Here is a 14,509-nt window from a genome sequence, read left to right as displayed (position 1 = left end):
GCTCTGGTCCAGGTACATCTGATCTTGCTCTGTCTCTAACATCCCTGTATACGATGTCGGCTCCTTTGATTTGGTCGGCGCGTGTGGACCTCACAGGCGCCCTTGGGTATGGTTGTTGTTGTTCTGGTAGTGAAGAAATTGCTGCCTCGTGTATTAATTATATTGGCCGTTTAAATTTTGAATAGATTGTCAATCATTTTAAATAGGATTTAGCTATCAAGATAGCCACTTAGTGTGGTTCGGATAAACATATTATTAGTAGATAATGACGTTTATACTACTTTCACTTAACATTTTACATAGTAATACGTAAAGCGTAATATCCTTTACAATGTCAAGTAGATAAGTACCTACCGATTCAGATTAAAATCCTGTGAAATTTTAATATGCTTTCCAACATACTATCTAGTATAATGTACTGGAACCCACAACCACAGAGATCTAGCTTAAACAAATATAGTATGTATGGTAAGTAATAAAAAAAAAAATCGTTGTTTATTTTAAAATCAAAACACTGAATACTGATACAATAAGTGGTAAACGGTAAATGATACATAGCAATCAATGCAACGGTGCTGAGTAATTTTTTTACTTTTTTAATTATTTAAGTTTTCTCTTTAATCCTATGAAATTGGTAAGATATCTGATGGAAAATTGGTATTATAATATATATTATATAACCTGCCATAATTAACACCAATTGACACAACTAAATACTAATACTTTATTATATTTTTTAAAGAATCAAACAGAAACAAATTGTTCTCACATAAGTATAAAACCTAAACAGGAAACGTAGTTTTAATTTTTTAAGAACCGATAAGGAACCGAAACCGAAATTATAGTTTTTTTTTAAACTGAAAAGAAGCCGAAACCGAAATTTTAGTTTTTTTTAAAACCGAAATTTTAGTTTTTCTAGGACCGAACCGGAACTGGAACCGTAAAAAACGTCAAGATTCCAGTCCCTGATTTAAACTTTATTTTTTTTATTATATTACTCATATTATACAGCATTACAGCAATAAATTATTGAAGTTTTTTTTCGTATTTCATGGAATTTTCTGAACAAATATAAATTCAAGCTCATAAAGCAAATATAGATCTAATCGGTGGCGATCAAATAATTTTTTCAAGGAGGGGGAGGATATGGCTGATTTTTTAATATACACTATTTGATTACTAAAAATATAATTTATGGTTATCAGCTCTTAAACATTGAAAAATAAGGTCATATATGATTATATCCTCCCCCACTCACCCGGGGACCCCGTTTGACTGACACTGGATCTATTGATCCACAGTCCGAAAGATGCTGCCGACATTGGTAGTACGTGTAGCAAACCGTTATTAAAGCCGTATAGGTAGAATTACCTTTTACTTGAATTTTTCACAACGTTGACCACACTATAATATTAAATGATATGCTGTAATTCTCAACATAGGTAATAAATACGTCTTAGTCCCACGCTGTATAAGTGTACCTATAGTGTTTACATGTTTTAGTTTCTTCTACATTTTGTGCATAAAATTACAAGAATGAATTGATTTTGTTTTATAATTGTTGTTATTATTATTTTATATTTTACAAATAACTACTAATCAATATTAAATAATTATGTATAATGTGTAAATATGATATAGCCACTTATTCATGTAGGTATCAGGCGGTATTGGCGGAGCTCGTGAGTTATAGAAAATAAACTAACTAGTTAAAAAGTTAATGTTAAGTTAAAATATTAATTTTTTGAACTTTTTAACTTAACTAAATAAGTTGATTAGAAAATAAACTAACTAGTTTAAAAGTTAAAGTTAAGTTAAAATGTAAATTTTTTTTTAACTAGTTAGTTTATTTTCTAATCAACTTATGACCTTAACTATAGTTTAATTTATAGTTGAAATAACTTAGCTTTTCTCAATTGCTTTTAAAAAATACATCCAAGTTAAAGACATTTTGAAATTTTTCGTTTATACGTAAATATTACCAAAATAGTCAAGCCGTTTAAGAGCCAATCCGTCACAAGATTTTAGAAAATCAAAATTGATCAAATTAATGATATTTATATATTTTAGTAATAAGCCCGCTGGGCGTACCTATATAGTATTAAAAGTTCATTAAACCGATAAAAAATATATAAAAATCATTTCTTTTTCAGAACACAACAATTTCCTGTGAAAATGGACGTTGTCCTTGAACAAGGTGCTCTACAAGGACTTCAAAATAAAACACTTTTGTCGAACAAACCTTATGTCAGTTTTCTCGGCATACCCTACGCTAAACCCCCCGTTAACGACTTACGATTCAAGGTAAATAATTTTGTATATACATTTTTGAGTACAGTAACTATATATTATTTGAATACAATGCGTATATCAGGTTCGTTTATTGGGTAAACCGTAACGCTAGCTTAGGATGTACCGTATATGTTAGCGTAATTTTTAAATATTTATTTTTTTAATGCAATATAATATTATATTATACGACAAATAGCCTTTACAAAATAAATAGTCGTTATCTTATTACGATATATAATAATATTAATAATACTCGTATGTCATAATATAAGTTATAACTGTATAATACCTATTATATGGCTATATCTATATAAATATGAAAATCAGATCTTTGATGCTAATGATTTCGGAACTCGGGAATCACTCATCAGTCATCATGCTGTTTTTTAAATGATAAAGTAGGTATATCGTGGAGCAGATTTTGAGTTTAGCTTTATGAACCCAACTCCTGTCCACAAAATATTGAGAGATAAAATAGGAATCTATTCCTCTACTCCTCTACGTTGATCAGTCAGTCAGTCAGAACACGTTCGACTATATTTATATTATATATTATGTAGGGTATAGATGCAGTCAGAAGATATTTCTTAAATAAAATTGAATTTCTGCGATAAAAATTGATAATAAATTAATTTCTCTTAAATTAAATATTATAAATACTTATAATTTAATTATAATTTTACAATACATAGATTATAGATAGTATTGAATGCAGACAGTATTTAATTTTTTTTGGTTATATAGGCTCCTGTTAAACACCCGGGTTGGTCCGGCGTTTTAGAAGCTATTTCGGAAGGAGACAAATGCATGCAGTACGCTTTCATGACGGACCACATCATCGGAAACGAAGATTGTCTGTACCTGAACGTATTGGTGCCACAAGTCGTAAAAACAGTTCGTACAGTATAATATTGTTAAATATTAAATGTGTATGCAATATCGTCGTAACTCACTGTTATTAGCAGAACGAACCGAATGGAAAACTTGCTGTTATGATATTCATACACGGGGGCGCCTTCAATTATGGCTGTGGATCAGTAAATGAATACTCCCCCGATTATTTGCTCGACGAAAACGTGATTGTCGTTACACTGAATTATCGTCTGAACGTCTTAGGTGATTATTCACAGATTTACAATTAATACCTACTATTATTATTCGGCACATTTATATATAATATATACATGAGGTTTCTTTTAACCTGAAAAATGAGTTCATCTCCTTAAAAATCATACTTTTTTTAAAAATAATAAACTGAAGTAATTTTTAATTTATAACATACATTTTTTATTTTATACTCCGAGTCAAAATATACTTCAGTGCCGTAGCCAGGGGGTGGCACTGGGGCACGTGCCCCCCGCGCAATTTTTTTTAGCTTGTTTTATATTATATTATAGATATGTTTGATAAAATTTAAAAGTTGAGGCTGTCGAAGTTAACCATTTTTATGGGGTCGGATTTAGGAAATATTGTACATCCATCGTTAGTACTATATCTATGTGAGTAGTGACTGATCATCAGTGTGTGCGAGTTCCCCGAACGCTTTATGTAATTTAAGATAAACGACGGCTAAGATTCTTGAACCCCAGTAAAGTACATACGCGCAGTCACGTCAGTATATTTTGTGATAAAAAAATGTTCAACTTGCATGTGCTACAAAACTCCCAAAAAGTGGAAGACAAATTCACCCAGTACTAAAAGCCCTTTTGGCTATTTTAATTTTGAAAACATATATTTGAATTCCTTAATCTCTTTCCTAGATTATGTAGGAAATGGATTTATGATCTGTAGTATTATTTAATTAGTATTATAGTACCAGAGTAATTTTTTTTTTTTTTCAAAATACACTTTTATTTTTGAATTACTAAAAAAAAAAAAAATCGCTTCCAACCAAACACACAAAAAGCGAAGAAATTGTTATGTTTTTTTCGAAATTAAAATTGGATTTCTGGAAGAATATCTTTTTCCGCTTATTGATCTAATTGCACAAAAAAACTACCAGCTTTCAACAGTCCTAATATAGTCTTGTTTTTTTGTCAGTAAATTTTAATAATATTTGAACCAAAAATGGAATTTTTTGTTTACGACACATTTTGATATAATGATAATAATATTGATGAATACATAAACCTATGGCTTACAATAATATTAATGCATTGTTATATTAAAATGTAGCCAGTGTAGATACCATAAGTGCCAACATAAATATAATACAATCATAAAACGAGTTGTAGATACACTTTATGAACAAAGGGGTCATAATTAGATATCTAGCATTTCAAAGGCTAATGAAAAAAAATTAAGTGCCCCCCAACATTTTTTTCTGGCTACGGCACTGATATACTTCATAGCATTTGTATATATATTAAGAATCGATTTTTGAACGATTAGTTAGTTAGTTACGACTTATGAGTATCCAAACTTTCGAAGTACCTATATCTGTATACCTATATTATGCTGAGTACATTGGATCTCCAGCCCCTTCAATATTCAATATAAAACTACTAGTAATTAAAATAGACTAGGTTCTCGTAAAAAAACTTTTAATTTTGAAATAAGTACAGCAAACATTTTCAGAGAATTATTTGGTTACGGAATTTTAGATGTAGCATTTAATAAATCATGTAATGACATACAAATTATTTTAGTTTTATAATGTCTTAATTATTATATAAATGTAAAATAAACAAAAGATACATTGATATAGACATTTTAGTATAATTTTTATAAATGTATTATTTAATATATTATTTAGAGTAAAATTATTATTTTCATTACCTCGAGTACCTTATATAGCCAAATAAATATGTTTTATTACCTATACCTATATACCTATACAGTATATAATTTCAAATAAAATGTACACATTAATTGACAGTAGTCAATTATTTCAATTTAGTGGATTATACGTGTATTTATTATTTTAAGTTAAATAGTGCATCCAGTTCTAAGTCGCCCGAGGTGTTGTCTCAGCCAATATTGTTACGGCACTTCAATATAATAATATAAACTAACGAAATTCATCATACATTTTGTGTTCAGGATTTCTAAACTTGGATATTGACGAGTGTCCTGGTAACATGGGCTTGAAAGATCAACTATTTGCAATCAAATGGATAAAAGAAAATATAGCTGCGTTTGGGGGTGACGCTGACAATATCACTATCTTCGGCGAAAGCGCTGGGTCAGCGTCTGTTCATTGTCACACAATATCACCACAATCAACAGGTTACATTTAAATATTTCAACATTGCAACTACATTCAAAATAAAACATATTAAAAATAATTGTCATCATTTATAATTCATAATATTACGCCACTCGGCAATACGCGATAGTGTTTCGTGAATATAATAATTGTACAAAAATACCTACCTATGTGTTTTAAAATAAGAGCGGGTAACGATAATATTATCACGCTTACAATTATGATATTTTATCGAATATCAACTACTACAAATAACCCGAACAAATTAATATTTTATTCTCGATCCATATAATAGAATATAATAGACCAGGAATGATATAGCTATATTTTACGTGTAATACACTGAAGCCAACATAATATTGTGTGCGAGATAGACAAACATTGTGAAGGCTATTATTATATTATGCCAATGCTAAGTTATAATATATTTGGTACAACGTCAGAATTATCTTTGATAAATCCGCAGATTTATATGGTCATGTTAACTTTACGTATTTTTTATTATTTCTAGTATATTCTATTGTATGTCCATGGTCAATATGAATATTGTAATTGACGTTAGATAACAGAACACGATGAAAAGCGTTAACATTTTTAATTTGTTTTTATTTTAGGTTTATTTCAAAAAGCAATCATGCAAAGTGGATGTGCATTAAATCCATGGGTGTTAAATGAAAATCACAGGGCTGCGGCCTTCAAGTTGGCCAATAATTTAGGATGTTTAAGTAATGATCCCAAGGAAATAGTAAAATACTTAAAAAACGTACCTGCCATTGATTTGGTGAAGGGAACTAAATTCAAGGTTTGTACATATTGCGTTTTAATGAGTTTCTTCACAGGTACCTATAGGTATATATGAACACGAAGGAAAATATTTAGTAGGTACCGTAATACTGTACTGTAACTGTACCTATACGTGGTTCGAGTGGAAAACATTAACATGTTTAGGACTTTAGGTTAATCAAACAATACAAATGTAATTAATTAATCTGTATAATAATAATACACAAATAAAAATGAATTAATATGTATGCCTATAATTAGCATTTATTACCTTAATGCTAATATTGTTGGCAGTATTGTGTAAATTAGTCAAAATATGTGCGTTGTACGATATAATATGGACTCCCGACTCGACACAGTGACTATGTTTACTTATTTTAACAAAATAACTATTTTTCAAACATTGACGAAAGTTCTGCAGTTATTTATTCCGAGATGTCCGATTTTGTTTACAGTTAGAATAACTTCCGTCTTTGAGCTATGTGAAGATATTTTAATAATATATTAATATGTGCATGTGTGATGACTACCTCATCAGCGTGACTGAATCAAAGTTGGCGAAGACGTTAGATATTCAAAACGAGCGACCGATGGTGCCCGTGGTGAACTACCCAAACTCATGCTTCATCTTTCAGTCTGGGAAGCTTACGTTTACCATGACATTTTTTTATAACTCTTTCGAGGATGAAAATTATAATTATGGGGAACTGGGACCGAGACTGAAAGAACCGACACTTGAACAGGTTACAAAATTAACTCAGAAAAAAACTGGAACTTTTTAACACATAGATAGATAAATCATCACGATATTAATAAAATTATAAAGTCAATACTATATAACTATTCGGTTCGGAAAGTAATTTTTAAGTAAGAAAACTATTGCACGTATTTAGGTATTATATGTGTGCGTATTTTTCAAATGATCTGACCCTGTTGGTAAAATAAATAACTAATAAGTATTACCGTATTTAGCTAGGTATAGATAATATTATTAATTGTTATTTATTTTTAAAGGATGAAACAGGTTTTCTGGATTACAAGTTCGTACCATCTATTGAAAGTGTCACGGTCAGTAATCCATTTTTACCGGCTCATCCTGAACAATTAGTCAACGATGCATCTCCAGTACCAGTAATTATTGGACTTAACAATATGGAAGGAATGATAGCATTAATTGGTAAAATATATTTTTAATTAAATTATATTAATAATAATAATAATAATAATAATATAAGCAGTGGTTGATTTTTTTTTTTTTTTTGGGGAGGTGCAGAGGGATGGACTCCCCCTTCTTTTTAAATTTTTTTTTAGCGTACCCCTTCTATTTATTTTAAATGGAACGCTGGGAACCCAACATAAGCTAATGAATTTGTAAATCGTGATTTCCTGATGCCAAATTTACTTAACAGGTACACAATATTTTATATTGTTATTATATTTTATTATAGCCTGTAAGTTAAATATTATAAATTACAACAATATAATTAAAATCGTTAGTTTTATTTTTATTTGTTTCCATTGTAATAACTGATAAACAAAGCGTTAGAAATTAAAATCCCATTTTTAGCGGTTTTTTGTAATGTGTCGGTGGTTTTTCCCGTGGCATTAAATAACTATTGAGAAAATCGAAAAATGACCCCCTATAATAAGTGTTTTTCTTTCTATATGTATTTTTCCGTTTTCGAATAAATTTGATATTGTTTTGGTGTGATAGGTTGATGGGTGGTGAGGGAGGTGTGGTCCACTGCAATGTGACGATTAATTTTCTATGGAACGCTCATTTATCCAACAACAGCAGAGTCCCCCATCTATTTTATTTCCAAATCAACCACTGAATATAAGTACCTATTATTTAATTATATTTCATCTGAGAACATACTCAATATACATTTTTTAAACAAATAAAAATATTATTTATGAGTAGTTATACCTAACATAATTCTTGTATAATGCAATGCAATCAAATATAGGTACCTACAAAAATAAACAAAAATATTTCATATAATAATCACATAACTAATACGAAGGTGAGCTATTCTTCAAGAATAATAATATAAAAAAAAAAGTATTTAAAAATATATTTTTATGGATAAAAGTATAGGTACTATTATACACATCAACACGTCTTATAATATTGATCGAGAGTTAATAAAAAAAGTGACTGTTTTTACTTTTTCTAGTTTATTTAATACCTATTCGTCGATGTAAGATGTTAACCAGAAATTAAAAAAGACAAAATATGTTTAGTAATAATTAATAATGTTAATACAACTGTAATGTTTTCCCATATAGAGCACAGAATAAGTCAATTTTCTGATGATCGCATAACAGATGAAATATCAAAACTGTGTAAAAATCGGTACAGCACTGAAGCCATAACTAAAATAAAAAATTTTTATTTCAATAAATGTAATATTGAATCTGAAACGACAAAATTGGAACACATATGTCACGTAAGCACAATGTATTCGTAATAATATAATAATTAATCGAAAATTACAAATGTATAACTAAATTACTATTTTATTCATAAAATAAAATTAAAGAAATTTACATTTAAATTAATTTTGTTATTTGTTGTATAAAACTACGTTTCTATAAACACGTAATAATTATATATTTATATCTATACGCAGCTGCACAGTGACGTATTATTTGTCAAAGACTTCTATCGCGGCTTCGATAATTTCCTGAAACAAGACGTCACACCGGTTTACAAATACGAATTCAAATTCGACGGTGAACTTAACGCTGTCAAAAACATGGTTTTTGCTACGAGACCCGTTCTTCGGCATACCATAAAAGGTTATTATAATATTATTACATTTGACGAAAAGTCTATTCATTGTTATCCCAATCGATAAATCTATCTATGTGCACTTTTTTTTTAATTTTAATTTATTTTAGAAAATTTCTTTTTACCTATATCAAAATGTTAAATGTTTGTATTTATTCTGATTTGGAAAACTTAATCGTGATGAAAGTTGGGTTGTTATTAAAAAACTTACAACAACACAGTCACACGGGTAAATATTTAAATTCAAATTTTAAAATATTATAGTGTCTTAACCCTTAAGTAGGTACCACTTATACTTATATTTACATTAAATTAGTAAAAACTTGTTTCAGTATATCTGATATAGTCTATCAAACACAAAACAATAATATTAATAATAATAATAATAATAATATTTATAATAATTATATTGACTGAATAACGATTTAAACATTTTTATATTTCGCATACAGGTGCATGCCATGCGGATGAAATTAATTATTTGTTCCATGGTAAACTATCTGGGGTCGTTCCAAAACCCAACTCTCCGGAACTCGAAATGTGTAAGATGATGGGTAAGATGTGGTCCAATTTCGCGAAATCGGGGTATGTTGATGGACCTTTTGAATTCGTATTGTTTATTAACACTATGATTCTGTCACAATGTGACTGGATGTGTATAATTGCGTAAAGTGAATTAAAACGTTCGATTTGGTTTGATTTTAGTGATCCAAATTCGTCGGATTTAAGTTTCAAATGGCTTAACGCGAGCGCAAGTGCTCCAGAATATTTGTCAATAGACGGAGACAGGACACGAATGGCTGAAGGGATGATAAACAGCAACAGATTACGTCTTTGGCAAGAGATATCGGAATCCGTTGTTTAGGCGATAACAAATAATAATTGTCTTCAATCATACTTAATTATTATAATATATAGCAGGTATATTATACCTACACATATAGTTTTGTAAAGTATTTAAATACTTTTTTTACTAGAATAATATTTTAAATATTTTTTAGAAAAACTATTTGAAAACTATAATTTTAGTTTGCAGTGTGTATCGGCACCTAACATAATATTATACGAAATAAATAAATAATTTGCAGTTGTGCACATATACAGTAGGTAAGTATATCATGTATTCTACATAATAACTGCAGAGAGCTACCTAGCAACAATTCAAAAACAAATTGAAAACCTCTCCACGCCAAATAAGATTGCCAGAAAAATCCAAAATCAAGTCTATAACCTAACAAATTCTGGATATTCTATTATCTTGATGTATATTCCAAGTAACAATCGAATCTTGGGAATCAAAAGAGCTAATAAAATAAAAAAGCACGCTAAGCAGTCCAAGCAATAACTTCCTCAGATGCTATTATACATTTGATTATTTCACCTTCCACTTAAGCTATATTTAAGACAATCTCAAACAGCATATGGCTACGGTCGCATGGATTCAAGAATTTGCTATAAATGTCGAAAATAAAAAATGTTTACACGGTTGAAAACATTAAAAATGTAATACAAAGTTCCCCATGAGTTGTTAATTAATTACCGCAATTAAAAATATCAAAAACATATAGTATTCATTTTTGATTTGATTACTGTAAAAGTTAGAGTTTTGACAATATTCGTCAAAATCTTAAGTTTGCAAATTTTTTAGTAGTTACCTAATTAATATTCATGACATATTTTGTAATATTCATACTTGAGATTTGATAACTAAATATAATGTTACCCATAAGTTGTTATTGTTATTAGATTTTAATAAATAAAAAGTTGAACGTAATTCTATAAATTTTTTTATGTGCGTTATATATCGTTATTATGTGCGTTAAGTTTTAATTATGTCGGGGCCCGAGACTTAATATTTATGGGTAGGTTAAGTTGAGTAAATACATTCAAATTTTATAATTTGAACTGTTCTTACTACTTGCGATAAATATACAATGACATTTTGAAACAAAATTATCATCAAACAATCTTAACCCGCATGCATCAAACCGGGGTATATAAGAGTCTGTGATAGTGAGACGGCCAACTGCCCAACTCGTATTTAACGTTCACGAAGTTGGCCTACCTAATACTGCAATTTTTCTAAAATTTTTGTCATTATTTTGCAAGTTATTTGCAAGTATGTGCAAGTCTATTTTTAGAATTTGCAAGTCCAAACTTTCACCGTGAAACCAAAAAATTAAAAGTTGGGTCAACTTCACGTAGCCCACCCATTTCGATCTAGAACTTTGAAATCAGCACCAAACGAAAACTAACGATTAGCAAGATTTGTAAGTCTGTATTTAGAATTTGCAAGGTATCCAAACGATTGAGAATAAGATTTTAAGTTTTGAAGTTAGCCCACCCAAGTTGTTCAAGAACTTCCAAATATCCAATAGGTATCAAACAAAAGCTAATGATTAGCAAGTATTTACAAGTCCATTTTTAGAATTTGCAAGGAACTTAGACGGCCAGTAAAAGCTTTTAAAGTTTGGTAGTTAGCCCATCCAAGTTGTTCCAGAACTTCAAAGTAAGTATCAAACAAAAGCTTATGATTAGCAAGTATTTGCAAGTCTGTATTTAGAATTTGCAAATTACCCGAACGACCACGATGAGATTTGCTTTTTAAAGTTAACTCACCCAAGTTTTCCTAGAAATTCCAAATATAGGTATCACTCGAAATCTAATGATTATGGCAAACATTTGCAAGTCACTATGGCGGCCACATTTAGCTTTTGAAGCTGGGAATTTTGGCCCAACCGTTTCGATCGAGAATTTTATAGTTGTTTATCAAACAAAAGCCAATGATTTTCACGTATGCGCAAGCTCGTATGCTACCCTATACATATGACTTTCCGAGAATTTTTTTTTTCCAATATTTAGTCCGTTATTAGTTTGTCAGCATCATATTGGTCCACCCTCATTATAGGTATAGTATGAACAGTGATTAGAGGTTTTACACATCCATTTGCCTTGGAATCGTTATCATATTATGTATAATATTTATATTAAATATTTTGTCAGCACTGCACTTTTAACTATAGTTGTTCGCACTACGAGAAGTGATGAAAACATTTTTTCTGACATGCAAACTAACCAAAAGTTGGCAAAAATTAAATCGCAAAATCGATTTCATCTGCATGTTCATAACGTTAATAACTGGTAAAAAAAAACCCAAGTTATATTAAACATGGCCAAGTCAAAGTATATAAATCTACATTTAATAAAACAAATTTAATTTGAATAATAGGTGCGCTAACTTCACGAACGTGTAAACCTAGCTAACACGTCATATAGGAAATAAAAAATGCCAATTGTGCACACACAGACACACAGTATATTTACTTAGTCTTTAGTTGTTATGAACACCAAAGTATTATAATATTGTATTTATTCAGAATATAATAATATAATATTCTTTGCAAAGCAAAATCAATGCTCGTTCTTTGTAGTTGACTAAATAATAAATATGATTTCTTATAAAGTTTTAATAACATTAACTGTGACATTTATTACAATAAGCTATAGTTCCTTTGCAGGTAAGTAATCACTAACAATAATATTGTACTTATATTAAAATATAAAACTGATATTGAGTAAGAATCATAACACCAAAAACAATATATTAATTTAAATAAATGTATCAAATACCAAATATGAATTTTGTGCGTCATAATATAATTCATTAAAATAAAATAATCAAATCCAAATCAGTTTGAAAAAATAATTCTATCATGACTTATATACTTATATCGAAGACAGAAACTATATATATTTTTTTTAAATTCGGGCATATTTCAACATAAACAATTTTTAGTGGATTATACGTTAACTTGAATGTGAATATGTTATATTATCTATGATTATATATTTATTTATTATATTTATACTATTATTATTTATATTATATTTTTATTTATTTATTATGTTTGTTTATCATATTTATTCATTATTTTCTTTATTAGTGCAGCCATAACAACATACGTTATGTTTACAGTGTGTTTATACAGAGGTGTTAAATATAATGTTTTACATTTTATACAGAATTTAGGCAAGATGAGGGAACAGTATAATATATGAATATATGATAATATCGGTAACGAGTATAACCTAACCATAGTTTGTGATACAGTTTTTAATTAAGCATTAACCATGAATTAATCTCATAATACATTACATAAATATTTATTCTTCTTCTTCTGATGGCATTTATTACTAAAATTAAGATGTTTTGCTAATGCACACCTAATTCCACACCAAAATATTTTAAAATAATGAATATAATGCACATGCCACATATAACTTCCTTGCATAATTGTTTTTGTTATTCATTAATAATAAGTTATAATAAATACAATCTAAGACAATCTTCTATAAAATGCATTGATACCTATATAGTATATGGCTATATGACTGAATATTATAAAATTAAAAACGAAATAGCTTGGGTTAATACTTATTATATTATAAGCCACCCACAATATGGTGTAGTCGGTATTATTTTTAGTTTTAAGGATTTTAAACGAATACAATATGCTAATTATTAATTTTCAATATTCTATATTGAATATTAATCAAATAAATATATATAAAAGCTGAAAATAAGTACTGAACATTATTAAATTAGCTACTGCTACTGCAAATGTGCAAATATTAGCTACTACACATAGTGTGTGCTACTGCACACAATTTTAGGTTCTGGTTTTCGCCGCCATCACGATCTGCCTCCATTATCCACTCTCGTAGGTACTCTCTTGAGATCTTCTTCCACTGTATCCAACCATTTCTTTCTAAGCCGTCCGTGAGGCCTCTTCCCTGCAGGTCTCTATTCCAGCACCGCCCTGCAGAGTACACAAATTAATAATCAACCATATAATATATTTTATGTACGTAATATTCTTCCAGTGTACAAACTTCACATTTCAATGTGAAAATATCATTATATTTATTTAATTCAGTCATTATTTTTATATTTAGCGTTGATGAGTAGTGGTAATATACTTCATACTAGTATATAATATATTAATACAGTTTGCAATTAATTTACACAACACAATCAGAATATAGCAGAATTTTACGTGCCTTTATTATTTGAAGATTAATTATTATGTTATAAACGTCAACTCTATTCATTTATATCACACTTTTACTTTTGAAGAATCTTTTAGCTTCTGAGCGGAGCGATACATTTATTTATTTTACAGTGATATGTGTGTTGATTTGAATATGATTGTTTGATCATATTGTCAGTAACCTAGCCATAGTTTGTGTCTTTGTGATTCTTCTTTGTTATTGACTAGAACATTTTTAAGCACGCAATACGCAATAGCCATAAATTGTTCTAATAGTAAAAGACATAAATATTTTGGAGTACAAAAATTATTAGTTAATCATATTATAATATTGATAGACATATAATATATGCACGTAATATTAATGTTAACTCATAC

At 29.0% G+C, this 14,509-nt stretch overlaps 1 protein-coding gene across 4 annotated transcripts; it reads left to right on the top strand.

The window, feature by feature from the left end:
• The first annotated feature begins 1,222 nt into the window (after nucleotides 1-1,222).
• Nucleotides 1,223-10,854, top strand: LOC100163252 (esterase FE4). Of its 4 annotated transcripts, none has more exons than XR_001680028.2 (12): nucleotides 1,223-1,442; nucleotides 2,154-2,304; nucleotides 3,037-3,186; nucleotides 3,255-3,408; nucleotides 5,335-5,520; nucleotides 6,115-6,302; nucleotides 7,298-7,460; nucleotides 8,576-8,736; nucleotides 8,920-9,088; nucleotides 9,533-9,665; nucleotides 9,786-10,001; nucleotides 10,082-10,854. XR_001680028.2 is itself a non-coding variant. In XM_008187946.3 (11 exons), the coding sequence occupies exons 1-11, from the start codon at nucleotides 1,417-1,419 to the stop codon at nucleotides 9,943-9,945; spliced, it is 1,641 nt and encodes a 546-aa protein (XP_008186168.1). In that variant the 5' UTR covers nucleotides 1,223-1,416; the 3' UTR covers nucleotides 9,946-10,385. The 4 variants fall into 4 exon arrangements, 2 of the variants coding, with proteins under 2 accessions (XP_008186168.1, XP_001951456.2); XR_511028.3 differs by having other exon boundaries at nucleotides 10,110-10,851; XM_008187946.3 differs by having other exon boundaries at nucleotides 9,786-10,385.
• The last annotated feature ends 3,655 nt before the right edge of the window (nucleotides 10,855-14,509 follow it).

The sequence above is a fragment of the Acyrthosiphon pisum genome, chromosome A1 (assembly GCF_005508785.2).
Source record: "Acyrthosiphon pisum isolate AL4f chromosome A1, pea_aphid_22Mar2018_4r6ur, whole genome shotgun sequence".
Lineage (NCBI taxonomy): Eukaryota > Metazoa > Arthropoda > Insecta > Hemiptera > Aphididae > Acyrthosiphon > Acyrthosiphon pisum.
The sequence above is the reverse complement of the archived record's forward strand: the minus strand, read 5'-3'. Positions and strand labels throughout refer to the sequence as shown.